The sequence below is a fragment of the Meleagris gallopavo genome, chromosome 3 (genome assembly GCF_905368555.1).
Source record: "Meleagris gallopavo chromosome 3, MGAL_WU_HG_1.1, whole genome shotgun sequence".
NCBI classification, from domain to species: domain Eukaryota; kingdom Metazoa; phylum Chordata; class Aves; order Galliformes; family Phasianidae; genus Meleagris; species Meleagris gallopavo.
This window is the reverse complement of record NC_139406.1, coordinates 42,597,546-42,624,181: the sequence shown is the minus strand read 5'-3', so window position 1 is coordinate 42,624,181 and position 26,636 is coordinate 42,597,546. Positions and strand designations below refer to the sequence as shown.

The 26,636-nt window shown below is 38.7% G+C and overlaps 1 protein-coding gene across 2 annotated transcripts in view; it reads right to left on the bottom strand.

Moving 5' to 3' along the window:
* Positions 1 to 517: 517 nt before the first annotated feature.
* PTPN2 (protein tyrosine phosphatase non-receptor type 2) overlaps positions 518 to 26,636 on the bottom strand; it is a 33,608-nt gene continuing 7,489 nt past the window's right edge. Inside the window, exons 3-10 of one of the 2 annotated variants that reach the window (XM_085220740.1) lie at positions 24,063 to 24,163; positions 23,233 to 23,331; positions 21,917 to 22,054; positions 14,839 to 15,048; positions 13,555 to 13,713; positions 6,365 to 6,555; positions 5,296 to 5,397; positions 518 to 879 (exon numbers count right to left, since the gene is read on the bottom strand). In XM_085220740.1, coding sequence (XP_085076866.1) covers positions 858 to 879; positions 5,296 to 5,397; positions 6,365 to 6,555; positions 13,555 to 13,713; positions 14,839 to 15,048; positions 21,917 to 22,054; positions 23,233 to 23,331; positions 24,063 to 24,163 — 1,022 coding nt within the window. In that variant the 3' untranslated portion in view covers positions 518 to 857. Of the gene's footprint in view, positions 880 to 1,523; positions 5,398 to 6,364; positions 6,556 to 13,554; positions 13,714 to 14,838; positions 15,049 to 21,916; positions 22,055 to 23,232; positions 23,332 to 24,062; positions 24,164 to 26,636 lie in introns of those variants that run through there. The other variant, XM_085220739.1, reaches the window with a different exon arrangement.

Here is a 26,636-nt window from a genome sequence, read left to right as displayed (position 1 = left end):
CACCCCCTCCCACTCCAGCTGCTCAAAGCACTGATAAATCAGATACGTGAAGTGAAATACTACACGTAACACACACTGATGGCACAATACAAAACCCTTTAATGAAAGGCTCCACCTGGGCACCTGGCCCTCAGCCCATTCGTTGCAGGAAGGGGTGGGCAGTGAGACTCCCCCTTCCCTGAAGGCAGAACAACAGAACACATTCCCAAAGTTACTCCAAACATTCTGCGTATATTTGGTAGCAAACATAAGGATTACCAAATCAATGGGGCAGGTTAATGAAATAACGTTCTTAGTGGTGTATTACAAAAAGAAATGTGCAAGAGTTCCTCTCAGCTGAGACTACAATACTGAACATTCATTGAAATATTTGCATAAAGCCCATTCTAGCAAGAATATGTAGCAATGTTCCAGTTGAGACAGGGTATCAGGAAACGCCATGAGGTGAAACATTTCTTCTAGCTCCAAATAAGCTTTTAACAGTTGCTTCCTAACACAATTCGCACACAACAGCACGTTGTCAATTTAAAAAAATATTTAATGCTGCCAAAATCGTATAAAAATACAGTAAGAGTGGCAGTACAAAACAAAATATTTCCTAATTTATTTCTTTTACATCTTTCTACATTAATACAGGCATTATAAAAACACAAGACAGCAAGTCATTTTGTTTTGCAAAGTAGCATGCTGGTGGTGTTCTTCGTCCCCTGGATGCAGTTTACGCTGTAAACAGATAACTGAGGTCCTCCCGGTACTTAACAGACCTCACTTTTGTTCCCGAAGAGGGGTTCATGTCTCGCTTTGCATGTCAATAATTTGCAGTTTATAGCTGCAGAATATTCACAAGTCTTGGAGGCTTAGGTGTCAGTCAGTCTCGGCCTACGACATACAACGCAAAAGAAAGTCACCGATTCAGTACACAGTGCAAGGACAGAGAAATCAGAACAGACAACGGGTTGGCAACTCACTACAGAACACAAACAGCTGCTCACGCATGCACTGAAGTGACTACTGATCACTTGTCTGCGGCAAGCACTCTTGGGAAGCTGCTGCACTTTGGGAAGCTATTCCCACGTTACCGCGTAAGGCACGCACTCGCTGCAGAGCTCCAAGTACAGGTCAGCTCAGCGAGCCACTTACACATGCACTAAGCCACAAGTGCTGCAGAAGTCTTCTTTGACCTGAGTGGGACTGCAGAAGGCTGCAGCTCAGCAGACTTGCCACCTCTGTGGCTCTATAGGCCAATCCTGGCACAGAGAGAGGCACGGAAGTGTTCTTAGGCAAGGTCTGATTGTTGGAACATCTTCCTCAGTACATGAGGTGTGTTGCTCTTAGGAAGAAAGGCTACGCTCCAAGGAACACACACAGCCCACAGTACTAAATAGCCAGTGTGCTACAAGCAAAATGCCTCTACGTTCTGCAAGCACTATGCTGATGCACAACAGCAGGGTTCTTCTGTTCAATTAGAATAGAAAAAGTTATCCCGAGTACTCATCCAATTTAAATAACGACTCAGACAGAAGTACAATTTTGAACACTTTTTATTTTTCATACATGAAAATGAAAGACTGACCTAAACCTTTGGAGTGTCAGGATTAAAGAACCCAGGAAGACTACTGTGTGTTACGGCAACTTTGCAAACTCCATTCTGTGACTTAAGCCACTTGGCCATGCAGAAGACTTCCTCTTTTGTCACTAAGTTAAGTCTCTTGTGCAGTCATCAAGTGTGTCAGGTTAAAGCATAATGCCAGCAGCAAGCTAAATAATTGAGTTAACATTCATTGAACTTAAAGCTCACCAGGCTGCTCATGGCCAACACAATCCAACACATGCACATGTGTATACATTTCTACTTCTTCCCTACTCAGTGGAATATCAATTGATGCAAGCAAACCATTTCAGTCAAAACCTAACAAAGTTATCTGGGTTTCACTTCCAGTTTCTTATATACATAAAATAAATCTCTGATTTTTCCAGAACTCTGTTTCGCAATGAATTCAATTTTCTTAATACATTTCAAGCTGTACTGTGACACTAAGTGGAAAAATATAATCAAACAGAAGGACTTAATGACTAACTCCAAACCACTTGCAACTGAGATCCAAACATTTCTTGGTGGTATTTTCATAAAAACACATGGATTTGTATAAAGCTTTCATCTGAGAGTCAAACACCGTTTGATCAAATTCTGACATCCAGTACACCTCAAGCATTTTGACCAACATATTTCCAAACCAAGGAAAAGCCCAACGCAGTTAACACTTCAAAAGTGCAAAAGCACTTTGGAAGTGCCATGGAAACAGCCAACAGAAATGCCAGGAATTGGGGGAGTGGGGTGGCAGAAGGCATTTCCTTCATTTTCATTCTTTAAGCATTTCCTAAAACAAACATCCCTGGGACTGACAAGTCTTCATTCTGACCCACATTTATTCTTATTTAACATCCAACTTGTACACAACTGCTCTAAATTTTCATCCTACAGAAAAACTAAATACCACAAGGCTCAGTTTGCAGTCAAACACTGTTGAAGTGTTTTATCCCAATCCCAAATCTGACGCTGAGAGACCAGAAAGAAGTTTTATCCAATCTGACACCTGGGATGTTCTAAGAGATGTAATACTCATGTCCCTCCCACTCACAGAAAACTCACCGTTCAAGTTGTTTTGTCAAAGACTTGTACTGGTACATAACTCAATTTAAGAAAGCTCAGATCTTGAAGATACTTATAAGGATGTAACCAAACAAAATTTCACCTATTACCATTAGAAGATGCTCCTTTTACTCTACTGCATGAGAAGGTAATGTGAGATGACAGAAAATGGCTCCCTGCTGCCCTGCCCCACAGCCCCCTCCCAACAAAGAGGGCCTCTTCAGCAGCTACACAACAGAAAGCCAAAACGGAGAAGCTAGAACCAGGGAAAATTTGAAGTGAGAACCTGCCAAGACCCAGAGTTCAGCATCTGGAGGATGCTGGCGGACCAGAAAAACCTCATCTAAAGCAAACACAAAAGGTGATAAATGACAATGTTTTCACTGAAGCTTTTGCCTGCACTTTTTCCTTAGCTGTTTTTAGGTATTTTGAATTAAGTCTGGAATATTTCTTCTTTATAAAAGCATTTAATTACATTCGATGTAGTTTTCTAAAGCCAAGATATATTTTATAAGGCACATAAATTTACACGGTGTATCAGTTACAGCTGATACTTCAAAAATCCTCAATCTTCCCAATTAAAGGAGAAAGAAAAGAATCTTCCATCCAACTTGTTGGCTAACTTATTGCAGTTGTCAAAATTATGAGTGCCTTAAAATGCATAAGCTGCCTGCCCGTACTGTGTCACAGCCACTGCCATGCTGCTCTGCTATTAGAGCTGTACAGCAGGTCAGCAATGCTACAGGACAAATTATCTTTGTTCTACTGACACACCATTTCCCAAATGCAGAACTGCGTGTTCCAAGGAACTACACCTGTTTTCCTTATCAGGACACTTTAGCATTTGTTTACTATATAAACAGTGTAGTTCAAAATAATAACGTTAACTATTGTGAAATGAGTTTCAAAGAGTACGCACAAGTCAGCCTTGCGTACTTATGTCAGCCTGTTTGGGCCCCATACCTGGCAAATACTGCTGAGCTCTAATGTGCTGGAAACCTGTCAGTTCCTCTGGAAGAAGAGCAAATAGTCTAGCTCTCTCAGTATTTTTCAGCAATCAATCCAAAAAGTGCTTTATGAATAAACAAAAAAAAAAACCTTAATAAGGAATCCCAAGAGGACACACCCAAGCAGAAAACAATCAAGCTAGGACAGTGGAGAAGGTCAACACAACTTCTCTGAAGTCACCCAACAAGTCAATACTTGAATAAATAAATCCAGGTTTCAAAGTGCAGTCCAATACTACAAAATAATAAGTTTCAACTTAATACACCACATAAGCTCTGTGTTTCAAGAGAACTGAAAGGACAGCAAGTGATCTGTGTTCGGTTACTGTTTAGCAAGTGTTATCGTCCAAGTAATGGAAAGAGACCACTCAATATTAAAGTGCCTACAGGATAGGTATTCCCAAAATGTCCCATCACTGAGTGTTTTACTTTCATGCCTCTCATATACAGCAACTTGAAGAGTAATTCTACACTTTGTGAAATTCTGAAAGTGGCTAACAACTGAAAATACTGGCTACAGGGAATACTACCAGCATTTGCTTTCTATCAAAACCACACTTGGAAGACAAAGTAGTTTTCTTTGAGGTGCTTTCTATGTATACTACTGATAAATGGATTTTATTCTTTATAGCAATTAATCTATAGACACACAGAACATGTTTCACATTTAATGGAATGTCAGAACTTTAACAAAGTTGGCCTTCAAACAGTAGCTGAAGTCTGAATACATTGATCAGTTGAACAGTATACTTTTCAGTGGGGGCTATGTTCTCCAAAGCCTTAAAAAATTCAAATTCCCAAGCCTTACTTAAATAACAAAAACTACAAAAAATAAATAAGGAATGCAAAGTAACAGAGTAGAAATTGCTAAGTGCTTCATCAGACCCCTAGCTGCTCACATCATAAATCTGAGAGTCAAAATACGGGGTATGGTTGCACTAGTATTTTCATGCACAAATTACACGTAATTTCTAAATCAAATTTTTTTTGGTCAGAAATTTGTACAAACTGAGCTTTTAAAGTACAGTGAACTACAAAAAGATTAAATATGCAATTATAAAATATATTTATCCTAGGTCATAAGAATATAAAATGTTTATGCTCGTGTCACCGGTACATTACACATTACACACATTGAAGGATAACTTCTTGGTATTAATAACGTAATGGTACAACACTGTTTATTGCTTATGTCAGGCATGTAAATTTAAATCCAAACAGCCTTCAGTAGCTACAACTCTGTGGTTCAGGGTTTGCTCTAGATCCAGTAGACCATTTTTGAAAGTTGCAGCACATTTGTACCTGCTTATATAAACAAAAAATAACAACTCTGTTGGGGGGTAGCAGTTCATTTAAATACCTGCAGTGGAAAGTCCTGAGATGTTGACAGATTATCAAGTTTACATACATCCTCTATTGTATGTAATGGTCTGTACCCATTCCAGGTGTAAGGAGTTTACTGCTTAGAGTCACACCCCTGGTCAATAACTTGCAGCAAAATCAGCTGCTGGAGCAGACAAGCTTACTGTTACTTACAAGGAATGTTCTTGAAAATACATTTTCCAGCAAAAATAAGCGCCAACTAAAATCAGTGTACCAAACCCAATCTTAACAAGAATAGGTTTCCAATATAACCACCTTTTTCTTTTTCTTTCAGTCTCATTTAGCTTCTGCTTCATCTGCTGGAGCTTCTGTGCTGTGTTAGCTTTCCTATCGTCTCGCAGTCGTTTTCGGGCAGCACTTGAAGAAAAAAGAAAAAATAAGCAAAAGGTAACTCTTCAACTGTACATTCTGTTCCAACAATCTTCACATAAGTAGTTTCAGGTAAGTGAAGCCCCATAAAGTTAGCAAATGACGTATGCAAAGATGTAAAGAGCCCTTGGTGTAAGCATTCAACGGGGAATGGAATTAGATGGATTATTTGCCTCTTACTCTCATGCTAGCTGAGATGTTTCACATGGAGGCTGCAGGTATGTGCAGCATAAGGTACGAGATGAGAGCACCTGCAATATGTGATGCCTGCCCTTGCTACAGGGCTCACATTCATGCAGCTCTGCACAATCCAGCCTTGGCCTCTGGCCCCATAGCAATATGGGCAGACCCCAGGGACACAGTGCCCAAAGCAACTCCATCCCAATACTGCAGCACACAGCAACCTCAACTCAAGTAAATCCAGGAGCTCAGGCATCTGTACTCACAAAAAATATTAACTTGATACAGAAAGACAATTCATATACCATAGCTAAACCACAGAAATCTGTGAACATGTAACACGAATGGAAGGTAAGATGTGGCTTCCATCATGCAATTTCAAACACCAAACTGGAAATGGCAGGTGATAAAAACCTTTGTGCTTCTAATGCACTGTGTATTTTACCAAAGTTGTTATAGAATTTAAAATGTGTATTGAATTATGTTGGGTATTTTTAGGACCTAATTCACAGATAAACTACAGGAAAACGATTGCAAGCTTGAGGTTTAGAGACATCTAAAGCTGAAGTAGGCGTCTGTTTTTTTCTCTTGACCTTTACACAATGAAGATTTATCAAAGTAAATATCTGAAGATAAAAAAAAAAAAAAATAATAAGACTCCTGTCCTTTCCCTCTGCTAAAGAAAGATCTTCAAGGTTTATGATCAGAAAAGCCCACAGTAACTCAACTCCTCAAAAAGCACCTGTCTTCTAAAGAGTGTCTTCATTTTACCTACCTTTCAACGTTTCCATCTGTGCCATCCTGAACTTTAGTGGACAGCCCAGTACTTATTTTATCCATTTGATCTTTACTCTCCAGGCCTACGCTGTTCCCATTGTACTTCTCGGTGGTTATTTTGGCTGGGTGTGGAGGAGACTGCTCGCTACTTGGCGCCTGGTCCTCCTTAGAGAGCTCCTTCCACCGTTTCTGCAAACAAAAAGAATATGTTTCAAACATTCTCCTAACACTGAAGGTACTCTTTGGCTAAGATAACTTCCTACAGAATAGCTGCAGATGTGGATTAAAGGATCTATGAGATCAAAAATAGAAGTTACTAGACAAATAAACAAGGTCAGACAAAGATGTTCTCCAACAACAGGCCGGTTATATTAGTAGAAATACTTAATGCTGCTGAAATACTAGGATCTTGCTAACATATTTTTCTCAGTTACTGCAATTCACAAATCAACTTCTACCACCAAGAACACATTCTCCCTAAATTTACTGTAAGGGATAGTGTAATAGCACAACCATGACAAATATTAACTTTGCTAATTACACTATACTTCAGCAACAGAGCTAAAACCAAACGCGAGAACACTGCAGTGAAGGTGTGTGTTCTGAAGAAAAAAAAAAAAAAAAAGAAATCTAACGAGCCAGCATAAACAATTCCCAGACAGACCAAATATTACAGCCATTCCTACCAACACAGAGCGGTAGGTATGATGGCTGTAACTAATTACACAAATTTTAATCAAAGACTCCAGTGATTACATTTTCTTACTTTTACATGACAGATAAGCACAAAACTCTTAAGAATATTCATATTAAAGATCAGAAGATCAGGTTTTGCTGCATGAACAGCACAAGCTGTCTTTACTTCAGCAGTATTTTGTAGGGATTGCTGATGTATACTTTCCTTTGTTTTTAGAGAAGTTCACACTACATCTCAGAGATGAGACAGTTCTCATTAGATAAATGGCCACCCAAATTAATTCCTACAGCCTTCAAAAGGCTTAAGGAAACTTGTTTTTTGGAATGAGATAGGGAATTTGAAAAAAGGAATGGGAAGGGCAGGCTTAGCATAGTAAATCTGCATTGAAAATTAGGATAGTACTGACATGTCCTTATACAACTGACAGGAAAAAAAATAAAATGAACAGAGTCTGTCAGAGACTCCTATGAAGAAAACAAGGAAGAGATTTTGAAGTTTCCTAAGACTTGCCAAAATCTAGATATACAAGACTACCCTTCTTAGATGTAATGCTGGCATCAGAAAACATCAACATTGTAGAAGGAGCTGAAATATCTTCCTTCTACATTGTTTATATTTTAGTATAATGGCTTTGGAGATTGTAGTTTTTTTTAATACATATTTTGCAACTGATGTGACATCAATAGCACAAAGGCACAAGTACAGCACCACTTTCTAATTAGATCATCTCTCTTCTGCCAGCATCCATAGAATCACAGAATCACCAAGGTTGGGAAAGACCCACAAAATCACCCAGTCCAACCGTCCATCTATCACCAATAGTTCTCACTAAACCATGTCCCTCATCACAACATCCAAACATTCCTTGAACACCTCCAGGGTCAGTGACTCCACCACCTCCCTGAGCAGCCCATTCCAGTGCCTGACTCTTTTGGAGAAGTAGTATTTCCTAACATCCAGCCTGAATCTCCCCTGGCACAACTTGAGGTCATTCCCTCTCATCCTATCACTACCTACACGAGAGAAGAGGCTGACCCCAGCTCACTACAACCTCCCTTCAGGTAGTTATAGAGAGTGATAAGGTCTCCTCTGAGCCTCCTCTCCTCCAGACTAAGCAATCCCAGCTCCCTCAACTGCTCTCTATAAGACCTGTGCTCCAGACCCCTCACAGCTTTGTCGCCCTTCTCTGGATGTGCTCCAGGGCCTCAATGTCTTTCTCGCAGTGAGGGGCCCAAAACTGAACACAGCACCTGAGATGTGGCCTCACCAGCACTGAGTACAGAGGGACGATCACTTCCCTGCTCCCGCTGGCTGCGCTATTTCTGATACAAGCCAGGATGCCATTGGCCTTCTTGGCCACCTGGCACACTGCTGCCTCATGTTCACCCGAGCATCAATCAATACCCCCAGGTCCATTTCCTCTACACAATCCTCCAGCCACTCTGCCCCAAGCCTGTAGCATTGCCTGGGGTTGTTGTGGTCCAAGAGCAGGACCTGGCATTCAGCCTTGAACCTCATCCCATTGGCTTCAGCCCAGCTCTCTAGCCTGTCCAGATCCTTCTGTAGGGCCTCGCTACCTCCAGGCAGATCGACACTTCCACCCAGCTTGGTGTCATCCACAAATTTACTCAGGGTGCTCTTAATGCCCTCATCCAGGTCATCAATAAAGAGACTGAAGTTTTACTCATCTCAAAAACCACTTGCTAAGTTCACTCAAACCAGAGACATGAAGCTGAGAAACTGTTTACAGTAAACAGAAATCCAGTACCTGACACTCATGGGCTCATGGGCAGCTCCACACTACAGTCCTCAGTATAACTGCTGTACTCCTAGTGTCACATGCCTTCTTGCTCTACAACTGAACACTCTTTACCTAGGAGCCACTGTTGTAAGAGTAATTAGGGCTTCTGCCCAGCCTGTCCAGAAAGCTGTGGGTAAGGAGGTAGGAAGGAAACCCAAAGCAAGGCCTCTATACAGCATTTGATATGTTCTAACTCTATCATCCACCATTTCTTCAGCCTTTTTCCAAGGCCTCTATTGCATGCGCTGAACCTCTGGGTAACTACGTCCTCCATATCATTCAATGATCCCTTTTCATATTTCTCTATTTCATGATGATACAGTGAAGATGCTGGTTTATACTATTCACAATAGCTCCAAAATGAGGAAGTAAGCTTGTCTTGTACGGTCCTGCACTATTCAGTGATTTCTTGTCACCTTACTCTCTTTCTCCATATGCCTACACTGTGCTGTTACCTTTCTTGGCTCCAAAACACAGTAGGTTCTTACGTGCAAGAGCTGCCTAAAAACAACCAGCGTTACTGATACCAAAGTTGCAATCTGTTAATTCATCTAAGTCCCATTAGCCTACAGATCTACTACATCACAAGACAGAAATTCACTTTGCTTGGAGAAGTATTCTGAAACAAGATGGAAGGAAAAAATAAATGAAAATAAAAACTAAATTGGTATGCTAGACATTTGTCCTAATGATGACTTCTCTGAAGTCTTTCTTGCATGAAAAAAAGTTTACGCATAAGAAAACCTGCAAGTAACAGAAGGTAAAAGGAAGGCAAAGAATTGCTGCCAAAATAAGGACATTGAATACCTTGGGGTCCATTAATCACTTTTAAATGTCTGTGATTAGAAAGATCAACTGTGAATGGACTCTTTGCAAAACGAGTGCCAGATTGTCATCTGTTGAACAAATTCAAGACAGACCTAAAAATATATTCCTCAGAAACTGATGTCAAAACCATAGCTATTCATAAATGAAGCTACTCAGACTACCCACCCCACGATGCTGATTTTCCAGCCATTGAATCAGCATTCGCAATAAACTAACTCCTCCACTGCACAGCTTTTGTTTTGCTTTATAAAGAAACCGCCACTAACAATTTAAGAAAATCCACAGCGTAGATTCACCTTACTTCCAGAGAAAGTCTTCTCACAAGACTGTGTCAGTAAGATATTTGCTGGCTAAGACAAATACTAAATCTGGGGTAACGAGCACATAGGAAGAACTGAAATCAGAGACAAGCTTACTAATTTTACTACACAAAAGGAATTTCCCACCACTCATTGTACTGCAAATGCAATAAGTTGGCTCAAATGGCTAGTTCAGAATGAAATGTTAAGTTTAAATCTCCATGACAAGACTATTTGAATGTCAGGACTGCAAAAAAGTACACCTTTAGGCAAACAAGCAGCAAGGACTGTGGTGTTAAAGTTTCCAATTAGACGATAGCATCTGCAACTTAAAAATAAAAATAAAAATAAAAATGCATCTCTGGAACTGAGGTTGTGAAATGATGTCTGGAACAAACAAGTGATGAAGTTTCCATCACTGTCATACAACCATCCTCAAAATAACAACCAAAACGTTTGAGTAAGGTAGCTAAGCTTTAGGGCCTGTATTGCCTCTTGGAACAAATGGATACAATAAATAAGATGTATGGGCAATAGTAAGATTTTCACCTGATCCTGTCAGCTGAACAACAGCTCCAGTTTTGGGGATTCACAAACATCAATACAAAGCTGTGATGTTCCATGTCAGCAAAACACCTCTGTGGATCTAAGCAATTAAACCTTCCTTGTACTTTCAAAGCCACAAATTCGTTTACCTGAGTCCACTCATTTCAACAGCTGTTTTCTGAAGAGTGACAAGTTATTCTGCTGCGTCACTGAAACAATTTAACTTTGTTAAGAAGGAATTTTATTGAAAACTTGAGGCTTGTTCCATCTCATTTATAGCACATAGTACTGCAGTACTATCAGGAAGCAAGTCAGTGCTTTAGTTACAAAACCACGCTATCAGCGCACCAACCACACAACTCTGTGGGTCTCCCTTTGTGAGGGTCTTGGGTGGAAGCCCCAGATGTGCTAAGTGAGAGGAAAAGTATTCTCCGATCCTGATATAAATAATACAGCTGCAGCCAAGTGTGGGCTGTGTTTCATAGAACCACAGAATGGCCTGGGTTGAAGAGGACCACAATGACCATCTAGTTTCAACCCCCCTGCTATGTGCAGGGTTGCCAACCACCAGACCAGGCTGCCCAGAGCCACATCCAGCCTGGCCTTGAATGCCTCCAGGGATGGGACATCCACAACTTCCTTGGGCAAGCTGTGCCAGTGTGTCACCACCCGCTGAGTGAAAAAATTCCTCCTAATATCTAACCAATATCTCCCTTATCACAGTTTAAAACCACTCCCCCTTGTCCTATCACTATCCACCCTGATAAACATTTGTTCCCCCTCCTGTTTATATGCTCCCTTCAAGTATTGGAAGATCACAGTGAGGTCTCCCTAAAGTCTTCTCTTCTCCAAGCTAAATAAGCCCAGTTCTCTCAACCTTTCTCCACAGGTGCTCCAGCCCTCTGATCATCTTAGCGGCCCTCCTCTGGACTCGTTCCAAGGGTTCTGTGTCTTTCTTTTATTAGGGACCCCAGCCTGCATGCTGGGATGACCTCCCTCTCCCTGCTGGCCATCTCCTTTAATGCAGCCGAGAACACAGTTGGCCTTCTGGGCTGCAAGTGCACACTGCTGGCTCACGTCCAGCTTCTCGTCCACCAGGACCTTCTCCACAGAGCTGCTCTCAAGGAATTCTTCCCCCAGTTTGTATAAATACCTGGGATTGCCCCAGCCAAAGTGCAGCACCCTGCACTTGCCCTTATTGAACCTCATTAGGTTTTCATGGGCCCACTTCTCCAGCCTGTCCAGGTTCTTCTGGATGGATTCCCTTCCTTCCAATGCATTGAACACACTGCTCAGCTTGGTGTCATCCACAAACTTGCTGAGGGTGCACTCAATGCCATCATCTATGTCACTGATGAAGATGTTGAAGAGCACCAGTCCCAAGACTGATCCCTGAGGGACACCGCTTGTGATCGGTCTCCACCCTGACACAGAACCATTAATCGCAACCCTTTGGCTGTGTCCAGCCAACCAACTCCTAATCCATCGAACAGTTCATCCTTCAAATCCACACCTCTCCAATTTAGAGAGAAGCATGTGGTGAGGGACCATGTCAAAGGCTTCACAGAAGTCCAGGTAAATGACATCCATCACCCTTCCCCATCTACCAACGCCCCATCACTCCATTATAGGCCAGTAAACTGCTTGCCTGCAGAGTTTTACTGAAATCCATGGGGAAGTCAAAGACCAGCATTTGGTTAGTGTTAGAGAAATCTGTCATTACTACATGCTCACTCCAACACCTCTCACACTCTGGACAGTGCAACAATTCTCTATGGGTGGGGAAAAAAAAAAATCTAGCTGACCTTGAAAGGGGAAATGCTTCTGTATGTACTGCAGGCTTGGGTCAAACACGTATTGATTTTCTGCACATGACCATGATGCAGAAAGAGAAAAGCATCTCCACAACTAACTACACTGCAGAAAACACTGACTTAAGACAGGCCATCTGAACAATCACCACAGAAAACATGCAGAATGCAGAAATAACAAAGTTGATGAGAGTATTCCAAGTTGACAACACTTCCTTCTGTCTATCTATATTGCAAGATTTCTTGTTTCTGCAAGTACGTGGGAAGCAGAGCTGCACAACTTGAAGCACAGCTTTTTAATAAACAAAGCAGGAAAATTATGGAAAGAGAACACGTTCATATTCCCAGAAAGAAAGCTCCAGAAAGGTAGGAGGCTGTACACGTTTGGATGAATCATGCAGTATTCTAGGCCCTCAGTGCAGCTGTTAGATGAGCAGCAAACTCTCTACATGTTGGTAAGTAACTGTGTAAAATGATTTTATATACATAGCAAGTCAAGAAAAAAATCCTAGAAGAAGAATCTGACAACTTCCAGAACAGCAGGAGATGCATGTTTAAGCTGATCTGCTTCACTAATTTTAATGAATCAATCAAAAAAGCCCTAGCATATGAAAGCAGAATTAAGTCTGTTACACAACCTCTCCTCCTGGCCCTCCCTCCCCCACACAGACATTTGAAATAGCTGTAGCTACCATAATTACTGCAAACTACACTGACAGAGCAGTAAGATTTGGTAATCTCTGAAATTCACAATATTTAGCTAGATTCTACTAAGTGTAATATAAAATTTAAAGGATATGAAAAAAAAAATGAAGCTTTACTAATAAAGCTCATTTTTACCATCAGGCAATTATTACTGCTAAGAAAACATAGGGCAAGAAGGGAAATCCAGCAGAGATTGTTGTTATCTTTTCAAAGATACCGAGTATTACTTCTGCTTTTCAGCACTGAAAATACTGACTTGATCTTTTTAAAATTAGAAATGCAAAAATAACTTGTCTGTATCTCAGAGAAGACACTTACACAGGATTAGGAGTTTAGCAGCTAGAAAGGACTGTACCTTTAATACCCTCAAGAAACATACTGAAAAAGGTAGTTTATTTTAAACCCACAAAATTGATGATTTTAAAGTAGCTCAGAGCTCATTTTTAACTACTGTTAGCAGTCTACTGTTTATGCTTAAACACACAGAGCTAAAGTAATTACCTGTATAGTTGAATCCCCCATTATAAATTTTGCTCCTTCTATTACGGCCATATATGAAAATCTTAGTTGATCAGGTGTCTGAATAAGTCCCATTCGGTATTTTCTCATATCCAATAACACCTTCTTAATATCTACAGAAAACGGATCCTTTTTTTCCATCTGTAAAGAAGGTTATATTGAAAGTGTCATAGATACGGTTAAGAAAAATTACAGATAAAAAGATGTGAATCACAAAATGCAAACTAAAAATTAATTTTGTCACATTATGTTCCTATTAGTTACATAAGAAATTAACACCTCAAGTTTCTAAATTGGTTTTCACAGGAAAAATAAAAAGTAAATAATTAACGAAAGCTTGTCCTAAGCAAATCTACAACCATGTATTAACCAAATAAATCAGTACTCTATTATCAAGTCTTAACTTTGAGGAATTTAGATGCACTTGGTTTTATTCTAAGATGTACTTCAAAATAGGCCTATCACAATCAGAATCATAAAGTAGTATTTCCTGCAAATCCCGAACAGAACAGCAGTTTGGAGTAGGGCAGACATTTCCTTATTTAAAGCAGATCCTCTAATTTACATGCAACACACACATCTTGAGCTCCACACTAGACTCATGGGAACAGTTTAAATCACATATCTGCACTCCTTGCAGTGATTGCTTTAATTCTTTTAATGTTAAAGTATGTTTGCATCAAAATACACACCTTGGGTTTTGTTTTTTGGTTTTTTAAAATACACAAAAAAACCTGAAGAATAAATTGAGAGGGCATACTCAAAACATAAGATGACTAGTTTAGACTTAGGATGAAATCCTTTTCCTTAATCCTATGCCATACCTCTCACTATTAACCAACAGAGCCAAAAGTGGATTCTGAAATTTGAAAAAAATCACACAAAACTTACAGGTATTTTAAATTTTATTTAACATTTAAAGTGCACTCAAATTATGAATAATGATACAGTCCATGAGTCTAAACCTAGGCTAATCTCAATCATTCTGTGTATCTCATACAAAAGACAAAGAATGCTGCCTATGTACTTTCCAGAACGCTGTGAAAAGGGTGAAATACCTCCAGATAGATTTATCAGTGTATTTTAAGACTTTTGTTTATAATCATTAAAACATGAAGGAAAAAAGCCTGATGCCCTAACAAAAAACTTTTACTGATACGTCATTACCTTAAATGGTTTTAAAGCCTTCTGACCGAAACACCCGTAATGGGAACGAAGGCAGAGCGTGGGAAGGAAAGCAGTGACAGAAAACAACTAAGTACTTACCAGAACCAGACAAGAGTCTACTAATGAAAACGTGCCGGATCGTCCTATCCCTGCACTACAGTGAACCACTGCAGGTCCATGTTCAGGACTTAGGCAACCAGATTCTCTGACTTTAAAAAGGAAGTTCAGGAATGAAGCTGGGGATTCAGGGACTCCAAAATCTGGCCACGTAGTATAATGAAAGTGAGATATCATCCTGGATTCTCCACTCTAGAAGTAAAAACAAACAATGCAACTAGAAAGTACTCAATTTGTGTTTAGTTAGCACACATTTCCCCAGTCCAAATCAATACAACTCTATTTTAAAACTCCCATTCAGATAAACAATCTAATATCTTTCTGCAAGTTGGATGACTACTAACGATGCAATCTGAAGCATTTCATCACCTGCATTAGTAGTTTTTTCCCCTTTGAAATTATTACTAAATATCGTTTTTCCTCTTCTCAAACTTTCACTGTTTTATTTTTTGCTTTACTACTTGCCTTCAAATATTCCTTCTTAACCATTAATGCAATTTAATGGCTGACAGCAATCATGTTATGGTGGACAGAACTGAAAAAATACCCATCAGCACTGCAAGCACTCTCTTCTGCTCAGAGCAGGGTACAATACCAAGAGGTACCAGTGTCTCCTTTCTACTAACTGCAACACTGAGAGTACCAAGAATGTGCAACAAGACTGAGCTTGAAGTATTCGTTCATTGGAAGTAAATAAGAATTCGAACACCACACGAAATAACAGTAAGCAAATCTGCACGACTGAAAAGCTTCAGTCATGAATTTGAGCCATATCTTTGCAGAACTCCTTCAGATTTGCTGCTAAATGCTACTCCTTGCCTCTCCTCTCCTTGTTACACGCTGATTCTGAGACAATTTTGTCAGTAATTTTATTGCAGGAATTTTTAACCTCCCTCCATTTTACCTATTTTTCCACGGATATTAAAATCTACATAAACTTGCATATACTTGAAACATCAATAGATTTAAGGTATCCGTGCATTACAGAAAATCCATTTTTCTTTTTCAGTAACAAGCTATATGAGGGATAACGTGTGAAACTCCTTTGCGGAACTATGATTGCCCAGTTCATTCATAGTTACCACAAGAACAAGAATATTCTCACACTGTCTTTTGCCCTGATACTGCAAGACTGCACATTTCCACAGACAACAAGATCTATTGCTGTGACTCAATTCAACCTCAAATACACAACATTTTGCAGGGATGTTTCATCTTTTGGATAAAAGCTCAACATGGAAAACGGTCTGACCCATCACACTTGGTACATGAGTATACATTAAGTTTTCCTTTTTGAAATCTTACCAAACCCTCCTCAATTCCATAAATACAGGGATTTTCCTTTCTTATTTGTCTGAAGCAAAGCATTAAAAGTTTGTGTTCTCAGCTGAGATGTAGTTTTAATGACACCGAGTTACTTTAACTAGTCAACTTTTTAAAATATCATGAAGGAGATGTTCTTGAAAAGAAGTTTGGTAGTTATAAAAATTTAAGGAATGTAACATGCTAAGCAATTTCCTCAAAAAAAAAAAATCTCCAGAAAAATAATTAATCAACTGACAAAATAAAGAGGAAAACTGGAGAGCAGAGATAGAACATAATAGGTAAAGAGAAGCTTAAAGGTGTTTCTTCTGAATGTAGGTGATCTTTTGAAGTGGTAATCTGTACTCTCTCCTCCCCCTCAAGATTCTTAACAGTATTCCAGATGAAAGCCTCCCTTATACCTCAAGACAATAAAAAGCAGTACTTATCTATGGAAAATAAAGCTGACCTGTGGGATGGAGTCGAGTTTTTCTTGTTTTTTTTTTTTTTGTTTTTTTGTTTTGTTTTGTTTGTTTGTCTTTAAATCCCTTACTGTAGTAAGCACTAGCATCCTCATCTTTAAACAAAGAAAAACACACAACAGTGCTTCCAGCACATTGCCAAGTGTCCCCCCATGCATACACTAATCTGGAGAACGCTATACCTAATGGAAAAGTAGATCAATGCTACTGTACATCTCACCCATCTCTAGTTCACTGAATTACTTTTTCTTCCTCCCCATACTGTATGAGAGCTTTATCCATTCCAGAATTTTCCATCACTTAAGCTCATTTAAAAATACCTGGTCTCTTCATCTCTCTTTATGAGTCTCATTTCAAAGCACTGCAACTGACTGGTCTTTGAACTTGCAGTTTTTAAACATACAGCCAAGTCCCATTTGACTCTTTGAAACCTCCCACATTTTCTCTCTCACACAGAAGGACTCTTTCAAGTGGTGCTTGGCAGTCAAGCTGGACAACTGAAATACTGTCTTTATGTAAGTAACTGTACCATTCTTTCTTGAAGAACTTCTTTGTTTTGGGGAGTTGTGGCTAGCCATGCACCACAGGTACCTCCTACATGAACTCTTGCAAGACTCTAGAGAGAAAAGGTTTGGCTTGGTAAGGATTCACAACTGTTGAGTGACAGAAATTCAGTTAAGGAACAGCTGATTATTTAAAGCTGATAAGCTGTAAATGTTAAACGTTCTTTTAAAGAAAAAAGCTAAGCCTCAGGATTCAGACAGGTACTACACATTTTACAGATATATAAATGGTATAAGTAGGTTTATGTAGGTAAATGGTTTAAGCAGGTAATGCTTTTCTGCTTGACAACTGAGAATCAGTTTATTCTATAGTTACTGTGCCGTATTCTTCTAATACTTATTCTTTAAGCCTAGCTACCTATCCTACAGAAAATATCCTACAGAGGTCATCATATAATATTTTAACTTTTTGAAAAATGCTGTCAAACCATTCTAGTGGATGTTTCATGAAATACTGGGATAAGCTTACAGCAAATAATTACAGCTAAAACTGGTTAGCTTGGAAGATAATACCACACTGCACAGCTTTCCACTGATAGCTGGCAGGACCTGCAGCACCATCGCAAGCCATGCTCCAAGTTACAAGCATGCAAGGATCAGAGCAGAAGAATAATATAAGGCAACGAGGCAACCTTTCCACAAAATAAACCTTACCACAATCATTGTACGGTGAATATCCAATAATCCAATTAAGAAGGGGACAAAAGTCTCAGAACAACTCTCGTCACCTTAGATTCAGTCACCTGAGAGCCTGAACAGGAATAAAGTACTATCCAATTGCTCAAAGAAGCTGATGCTTTCAGTGTCAAGCAAACCAAGTTAAGACAGAAAATGCTCACCTTGTCAAATTTCACATAAACACACCTTAAAAAAAAAAAGCTGTGACAGCTGATAGGCTACTTAAATGGTCTAACATATCAACGAATAAAAATACACACAAATCCCAGTGGTGGTCTTGTATTTCACAATCAGGCCTCAAATGCATTAACATTTAATTTGTATAGAAATGAGGTGTGCTCTGGAGTACTACAGAAGTACTGACAATCAAAATACTGACTTTTACCACAACCTTCTTTATTTCCTCATTCTAATGCCTGGCAGAACAGCTTTCAAATTACATAAAAAATTGTAATGAAGATAATGCAGCTAAATAATCCTCACAAACATTCTGCTTTGCAAAAGTAGTACGTATCCTCTCCTCGGAGTTATGCCTTCTAAATCTGTAAAGCACATACAAGAAAGGAAAACCCAGACTCTTGTAAGGAATTGATATTTTTCCTAATATCTCCTTATTTCTTATGCCTTATTTCTTATGCAATGAGAAGTAAAATACCTGCTTAAACTTTTCAGAGTGGTGTGAACGTCCTAGAGTTTAAAACAAGCATATGCCATGTTTCTGAAATTCCTTCCAACCACTGCAGCAGTTACATAAATATACATACAGTCACAATGACAAAAATCACGTTATATATGAGATAACAGAACACGGCCTGCCATTAGATTGCTGCCTTCATAACCTGAAGAGTACCTTCTTCAGACATTTAAAATTTTGAACACTGGAAACCAACAGCAACTCTAACCTTATCTTCATTACTACATTGATCCTGTGCTTCCACCTGAAATGTATTAAGAAGCCTTACTCTAAAGTCTCCTACCACTAACGTTGCAACAAATCTAGATTACTACCTCTCCTCAAGCTGCTTTACTCTTATTTCTAGGAACCCAGCCTCAGACACCTTTACTCACACAAATACTTAGCAAACTTACTGTACTGAATTTTTATTTTATGCCCTAGTGCTTCTATAAGGCTTGAAGAATGCTAACTCCAAATAATGTTTTGTATGTAAAACAGCTAGAAGAAACAGAACATAATTCAGAACAAAAGTTACTCAAAGGGGGTAAGGGGGGGAAAAACAAACACATTTCAATTCCTTTCCACTGCTCCATTTCAGCATCGAGCCAATCTCTGGTTTCCCTCAGATTCTGATACTCCTTTGTTCCCTGAAGCTTCCCTGAATTCCCCAGTACCAATCTATTCCCCTTAAGTTCATCAGCACTCACTGCATTATACCCTGTGGGTGATCTTCACGCTACCTGGCCACCACACCAGAAGTTACTGGAAATACAGTTTTTCCTTTTCTTTTAAGTACTCATCACAAGGAAAGCCAAAAAGCTTAATCAATTACACATTCTGTACATGGTGGAATCTTACAGAAATTACCTGTGAATACCTAACAATTCACCCAGAATATGATGATAGTCACCAAACAGTCACTCCATCCAATGAAGCATGCATTTAACAAAAGGCTCTAAAACACTTATCAACTTCTCCATTACACTTGGAGGTGTTACTTCAAGTCACAGACATGCAATGCTTTTCAAGTAAATGATTACAAATTTATCATGTAAGCACAGTATTTTCCTCTGTTCTTATTTTCCATTGTAGCAAAGGTTTATAGAAGCCTTCACATTCAGTCTTTCCTTAAGGGGAGCTGAGAAAAAGACACCAATGAACATCATCTCTACAAAGTTTTTGGGCAACTCCAGCCACAACAGCAAAAACAAACACTTGCCCGAAACAGATCTAAACCAATCAAACTGTCAAATATCACCATCTAACCCTAAAAACCACACACTACCCCTCAAATCCCTATCACCTGTATTTCTAATTGCTCTTAAATTAGAAACAAATACTCAGGTTTTGTCCTACAGGTAAGAACATTAAACGATTCTTTTGATACATATTCATTTTGCTTGTGTATTAGTGAGATTTGCTAAAGTAACACAAATAATTTACTTGAGTTCTGAATAGCTGTACTGTAAAGCATTTAAGTTCTCTGTGTTTTCATGGAAATGCTAAAATTTCTTAAGTATTCTTGGAACTCGGAATAAAATTGTATTTCTGACTCATCCTATATTCCAGGCATCAAGTGGCTAAATGGTTTCCTATTCTGTCCCCACAAAAGCTCTCTCCAGAGTTAAAGTGCATGAGCACAGTTAAGCTCACATTTCAATTCTATGTGAATACTCAGTTCCCACTAATCTTAATGACACACTTCAAAATTCTTACAAAAGGCTGCACTGGCAATTCACAGTGTTATTATCCCGGGAACTGTGTTGCTCTTGTTGTTTTTTTCCCCCCCTTTGAGTAACTAACTACGTTCTGTTTCTTCTAGCTGTTTTACATACAAAATATTATTTGGAGTTAACATTCTTCAAACCTTATAGAAGTATTAGGGCATAAAATAAGAACTCAGTACAGTAAGTTTGCCAAGTATTTGTGTGAGTAAAGTTACTTAGAAGAATGTCTATGTAACACTGATGGGGCCTGCATTAACAGTCCAGTAAACCCAGGCATTTCAGCTCTCAGTAGCTTTAAGCCACAAAGTTTACTACAGTGTTCATGTACTTTGCTGTTCCTTATATGATCTCCACATTTTCCTGCTAATGTTATGTCCAAACACAGATGTATCACGAAAATTGCATTCTTTAAAAAAAATCAGGAAATCCAAGATTACAGGCCAATGGTAGTCAAATAATTATTAGAAGAAAAAAAAGAAAAAAAAAAAAGGCCTTTTTGATAGTTAGGAAAACTTGCCTCAGCTTTCCAAAAAGGAGAGTAGTTCTTTCCCAGATCCTATCTTGCAAGCAGTACTGCTCTTTTTCTTAGCCTTTGCTGTTAACAAACCAAAGACTAACAGAAATTCTCCAAGTCAGTAGGTCAGAATTTCATAAAGCTCTTCTGTCATTGAATAAATGAAGGAACAACATGCCAAGTTTTATCATGTTGATCTCGTGAGGGAGGTTTCAAATTAACAAACAAATGGTACTTGTTTCAAAGTATCATTAAGAGTTACTATAAATTCAAATAACTTTGATCAAACGTATCAAAACTTAGTTGTATAAAACAACATGCAAAAGAAAAATCCTCTTCAAGTTTTCCTTTCCCAAATCCACTGACAAGACAACTTTGAATAAAACTTGCCATACGATCACTTTCAATTAATATAAGGCAAGGTTTATAGGGAGAGAGAATATCTTACAAGACATAGCTGGAACAAACAGACAAGCTCTTCAATCCTGTCTTCAGTTCTGAAACAGAAGCAGCAAATTCCAACCCAAGCTCAGGCCAGGAACAATTTTTTTTGAGCTTAACTTGATTAAATTGTCAAAGTGCTTAATTTTTAAGAGAAAAGGATGGTTGGTCCTGTGGAGCGAAAGGGGAGGTAAGCAAGAGGAGATAATGTTACCTATCCACAGGTGGCAATTATCCCACCCCCCCCCACCCCAAACTTACTTAGCTGCACTGAAATACGTGGAAAACTACAGTTAAAAAAAAATATATAGTAACAACAGGGTATCATTTCTGATATTCAAAAGAAATCAGAAGCTTCACATCCTAGGTTCTTCCTTTTAAGGTCTTTCTTACAGCTCCTCTTAGGATCATCTCTACCACCAATAAGAATTCAGCACGCTAAGATACTGCCAAATGAACAATACTAGAAAAAAGTGCTGAAGGACTTCCTCTTAACACTTTGATTGAGATTTACTCACTTGCTATATGCCACACTTCATCCTCAACATTATTAAAAGCAAACACGTTATAATTTTCAGTGTAAAAGCTCCATTACACCTGCAGTGACAGTGTGCTAAGTGCTTTGCATTATATATTTAAGGTCAGGAATATGAGATACACAGACTCCAAAAGCTTACGTTGATATTTTCTAATTGCAGCAGGTGAACAGTGTAATAGGATTTGACATCTTCCGATACTAGCCTCACACGAAAACCTGTTTCACTAAACATCATAAATTCTTCTCCTCTCGTTGGCCAGTACTGTGCACATTTCACCTATGTGGAAAAAGAAAAAAAAAGAAAAAGAAAAATCTAATTAAATACCTTCGCACCCTGGGCTTTTTGCTACCAAATTCGAGACCTTTTAATACAGTATAGTAGATTAAAGTACACATTACTGCTCCTAGTTTGAGGAATTCTCAGATTCTGTAAAGTTTACACTCAAGTGACTGCAACAGTTTCAATTGGTGTTAGGCATTTCAGCTGTAGCTGTTCACTCTCCCCTTCACAACAGTTCCAGTGCATCTTGAGACCATAACCCTTCACCCTTTCCCAGCTTTCCACCTAGTTCTCTACAGAGATCTTTACTCATCTATTTCAACATTTCTTCCCTGCATTTCTGACAAGGACATCTGCACATTTACAGAAGTGATGCAACAGACAGTGCCTATTTCCCTAAGCCTTGCTGAAAATTGGAAGATTTAGTGAAACACAAGAACGAATTAGCAATGCAGAACTTCCTCATCCTTTACTCCTCTTGCTTTGCATTCAAGCTCACTGTAGGTAAATAAATGACTTCTTCCATGAAGTAGGCAAAAAAATTTCACTAACAAATACACCCTAGGGAAAGAAAAAAACCTCCACAAAATGACATGCATTTATCATTCAAATCCACAGTGATTTTAGGCACATTAGTAGAAAAAAAACACCTACACAATAACAGAAGATTGATATACTTTGTATGTATACCACCAATTGTAAGTAATCCAAAATAATTAGACCACTTTGACAGTTGGTGGAGGCAGCCTGGACTGTTATGAACAGTTCCTAACACTACACAAAAGTACACTGCTCTGAAATAATCTAAAGCTTTAATTCAAATGCATCTTCCCACTTGTTTTTTGTTTTTTTTCCTTTCTTTTCTTTCTAGAGCAGGTTTCATTTTTTATTTTTTACCTATATTGCTTCTACTTCATCTTAGTTCTGTCTCTATGCACTCCTGTTTCATCACGTTACTTTCACCTTTCTGGATGTATACTTGATGCTGGCTTTAGTGAAATTAATTTTACCTTAGCTCCATCACTTTGTTTAATGGTATAGTATATACACATTACGCTGTACACCAATGAAGAAGTGTTGATTCTTTACACAATAACAATCAATCTGTTTGTTCGGCAATATTAGAACTGCATGGTTCCCTTTATAACCTAAGCAGAACATCTGAAGTTACTCACCGAGTCTTTTTCAACAATTCTGTTCAGCATAACAACTGCTTTGGTTTTTTGTTGCCATACCATTAGCCAAAAATGACAACACGTATTAGGTAGTGGACCCTGTGTGGCAAAAAGAAGAATGAATGGGAGAATGCATAAGCAAGAACATGACTAATGTTTTACTGCGTGAAACTGAAGAAAGTCTTTTTGGACAAAGTTTAACCAAGCTATTAACAAAATGATAGAGAAGACAGGAAAGAAAGCAACCACACTGCACAAATCACTCAAGTACTTAAAGTTTAATCAAAGCAATAAAAACTCAGGGAATGGATGCTTTAGTTTCAGCATCAACACTACTGTGCAGTTAGAAGAAAAATTATTGCAGGCATACTGAAAAGAAACAAGATGAATTAAGTAGTATTGTTTTATACTTTCACACTAATAGAAAGAATAAAAATTCTGTGTACCCCTAATTTTATTTAACTTCATATTCTGTTTTACACTTGCTATGCTTATTTATATACATATAAGCATATAGAACAGGAGATAATACTGTCAGAGCTATGAAGTATAATACATCTTTTGAAAGTCTATATTTAATAGCATAAAACCATTATTACCTGAAGAGCAGGAAATATCTACAAAGCTTTAAAGACAGTCAACTATATACACTTAAGCATTCCCCTTTATCTTTTTATTAAAATATGTGTTCACAAGTAGATCAAACAGGCTGTTAGCATAAAATACATAATACACAGTGATGAGGAATCATCCAAACATAAATTACCATTGTACAAATCCAGTTCTCCCATATATATTCCCTGTAGTACCTCTTAATTGGTATGACTTACCTGTGTTAAGATATAGCATCTCTGAGCTTCTTCTATGACCACTAGGCTGGCATTGATATAGTCATTCTCTGTGTTCTGCAGTTTTACTCGACTGTGATCATCTAAAATTAAGAGAAACTTAAGAATGAACAATGCCTTTACTTTCACAAATACTCTGCAGCAGAAGAGTTTAGGCCTAAGAAGCAATCATTAAAGAATTTATTTTCTATCTAAGCAAATGGCAAACTACATGAAAGCAGTTTCTCGATAACATCGATAACAATGACTGTCTCTTTCTGCCCTCAGCATTCCATCACAGGTTAGCAACTGGAATACCACCTTTCCCTCTAGAAAACAACCAATTCCCCACACCACCAAAAGCTCATGCCCATCCTTCAACAATTTTAATTCCTTAATATAACAGCATGACAACCCACAACAGGCATGGTTTGTCTTAAGTTTGGAATTCCAAGATCTTCAGCAAGCTACAACTCCACAGGCCAAGGCAGAATCATAAACTGACACAGCTAAAAAATTACCTATTTGCAATCATCCAAATCAAGCTTTGCTGAACTTAATTTTCCTTGTAATTTAACACAATGCAAATTAGAAGCACTAAGGAAGTAGCACATAAAAGATGTCCCCTATTAAACAAATCTTCCAATTAAACAAGCCTAATTTTATTACATGCTTTCTACCTTTCCCATGATTTTGCAAGCAGGGCAGAAGATTTGCTACTCATTGCAGATGGAAGCAGTCAAAGGATTGCTTTTAAAATACTAATATTAACTTGAGAAAGATTATCAGACTGTCATATGACAATGCTGCATAATGAAAAGTCACTGTGACTGTACGTGTGTAGGACTTTCCAGTACTTCCTAACTGCCCTCTACCAGGCACTTAAGTAATCAGACTCATCCACAGCAAATAATCCTGCGTCAGCCATTTATCAGACTCCATTAAATAAACAGCAACTTTTGTCCAAAATCAGTACACAACTGCATATCACAAACTGAGCTCCAACTGACTGTGAACCCCCTGAAGCTCAACCACTGATAGACTGTTTGTAAGAACAACTAAGGAACAATAGCAAAGCTACTTCAGTGCATTTCAGGAAGCCATTCTGTAAAGCAACAGACAGAGCCAGCAGTGAGTCAGGGTGTGATGCCAGTTTCTCACTGACACTGACCACAAAACTTACTTGGAGCTGTCGCAGCTGCTACCAAAACACGTCAGTCCTCTGTTCCCTTTCCCATACCATCACCAAAAGCCTAAGTTCCTTCTGACATCTATCTTACAAAATTAACAAAACCCATGACCTTCATGCAAGCATCCACTAATTATCATCCTCGGGACAGCTATGCTGCCCCTATGTTACTGCCAGCCTCTACAGCACAAGGTTTATCTAAGAAGAAATCCATGAACGTGATCCTGACTGGGCAAACAGTTTATACAAGAATCAGAACAAAGTTAATGAACTAGCCCCTTGTTCTGTGGGCTGCTTGTATTATTTTATAAATACTTTCCACAGTTTTGAAAACTTGGGAAAAATGTATTTACTTTGCCTTGATCTGCATTTACACTCTTCCTCAGCTCTCTGCTACTGGCAGCTGCCAAAAGCTACCAGGATGTACAGCAATCCTTTACAAGACTATAATGACCGTTCTTACATCACGTATTCTTCAGCCTCTTAAACACCTTACCAGATTCACAGAAGAAAGTGAACAGTGAAATTCTTTATTTTCTCTCCCAGAAGGACTAAAGTTTGAGGTTATCTAGCTGCTAGCTTTTTTTGTGTACAGTACAGAAGTATGCTGTAAAGCTATTTTTAATACAAAAGAATGAGAAAGCTACTGGGTTAGTCTGTTTTCATTAGCATTCCAGTAGTAAGGCAGCACCGTCTTGACTCTCAGGAGTCTTAGAACAATTTATATGCCCGTACGCAGGAAAAAAAAACAACAGTCAAGACAGTAGACTTAAGATGTGTTTTAAGGTAAAAATGTGTCCTTGCATTATTTTATATGGAAATTCAAGTGTTACTTTTTCCTTTCATATATCACTTTATCTGAAATGTTTCTACTGGAGAGAAACCAAGACCTTTGTAAATATTACATGTCATCTGCCAACAGGAAAAACTTAAGATCTTGTTATAGTAAATCACACATACCGGTACTAGTGTTCTCGGAAAGGTGACGTAAGCAGGCACTGTTAACAGTTTAATCACCCAGCAGCAGCTGCTGCTCTGCTGCCAGCAGGAGATAACTGCCTGGGCCCTAACCAGACTTGGTACTGTAACACTTACACACATTTTCAGCCTTCTTTTTAATCCTCTTCTACGTTCTGCCCTGTTAACGTTATAAAGAAAGTTTGGAAATAACTCCTAACAGTTAATTCTCCCTCCTCCTCCCCGACCAAAACAGAGGCAAACCTCAAAATACGGTGGCATACCCAGGGGACAAAGAAAGCCACGAGCAAATATTGATTTCCCTTTCAGGGGAATGGGTTCCTAAAGGACACAATGACCTAGAAACCTCATTCAAGTTCTGGCTTGCTCATCTGAATTAAATGAAGCGAGCCAACCTTCAACAGCACAAG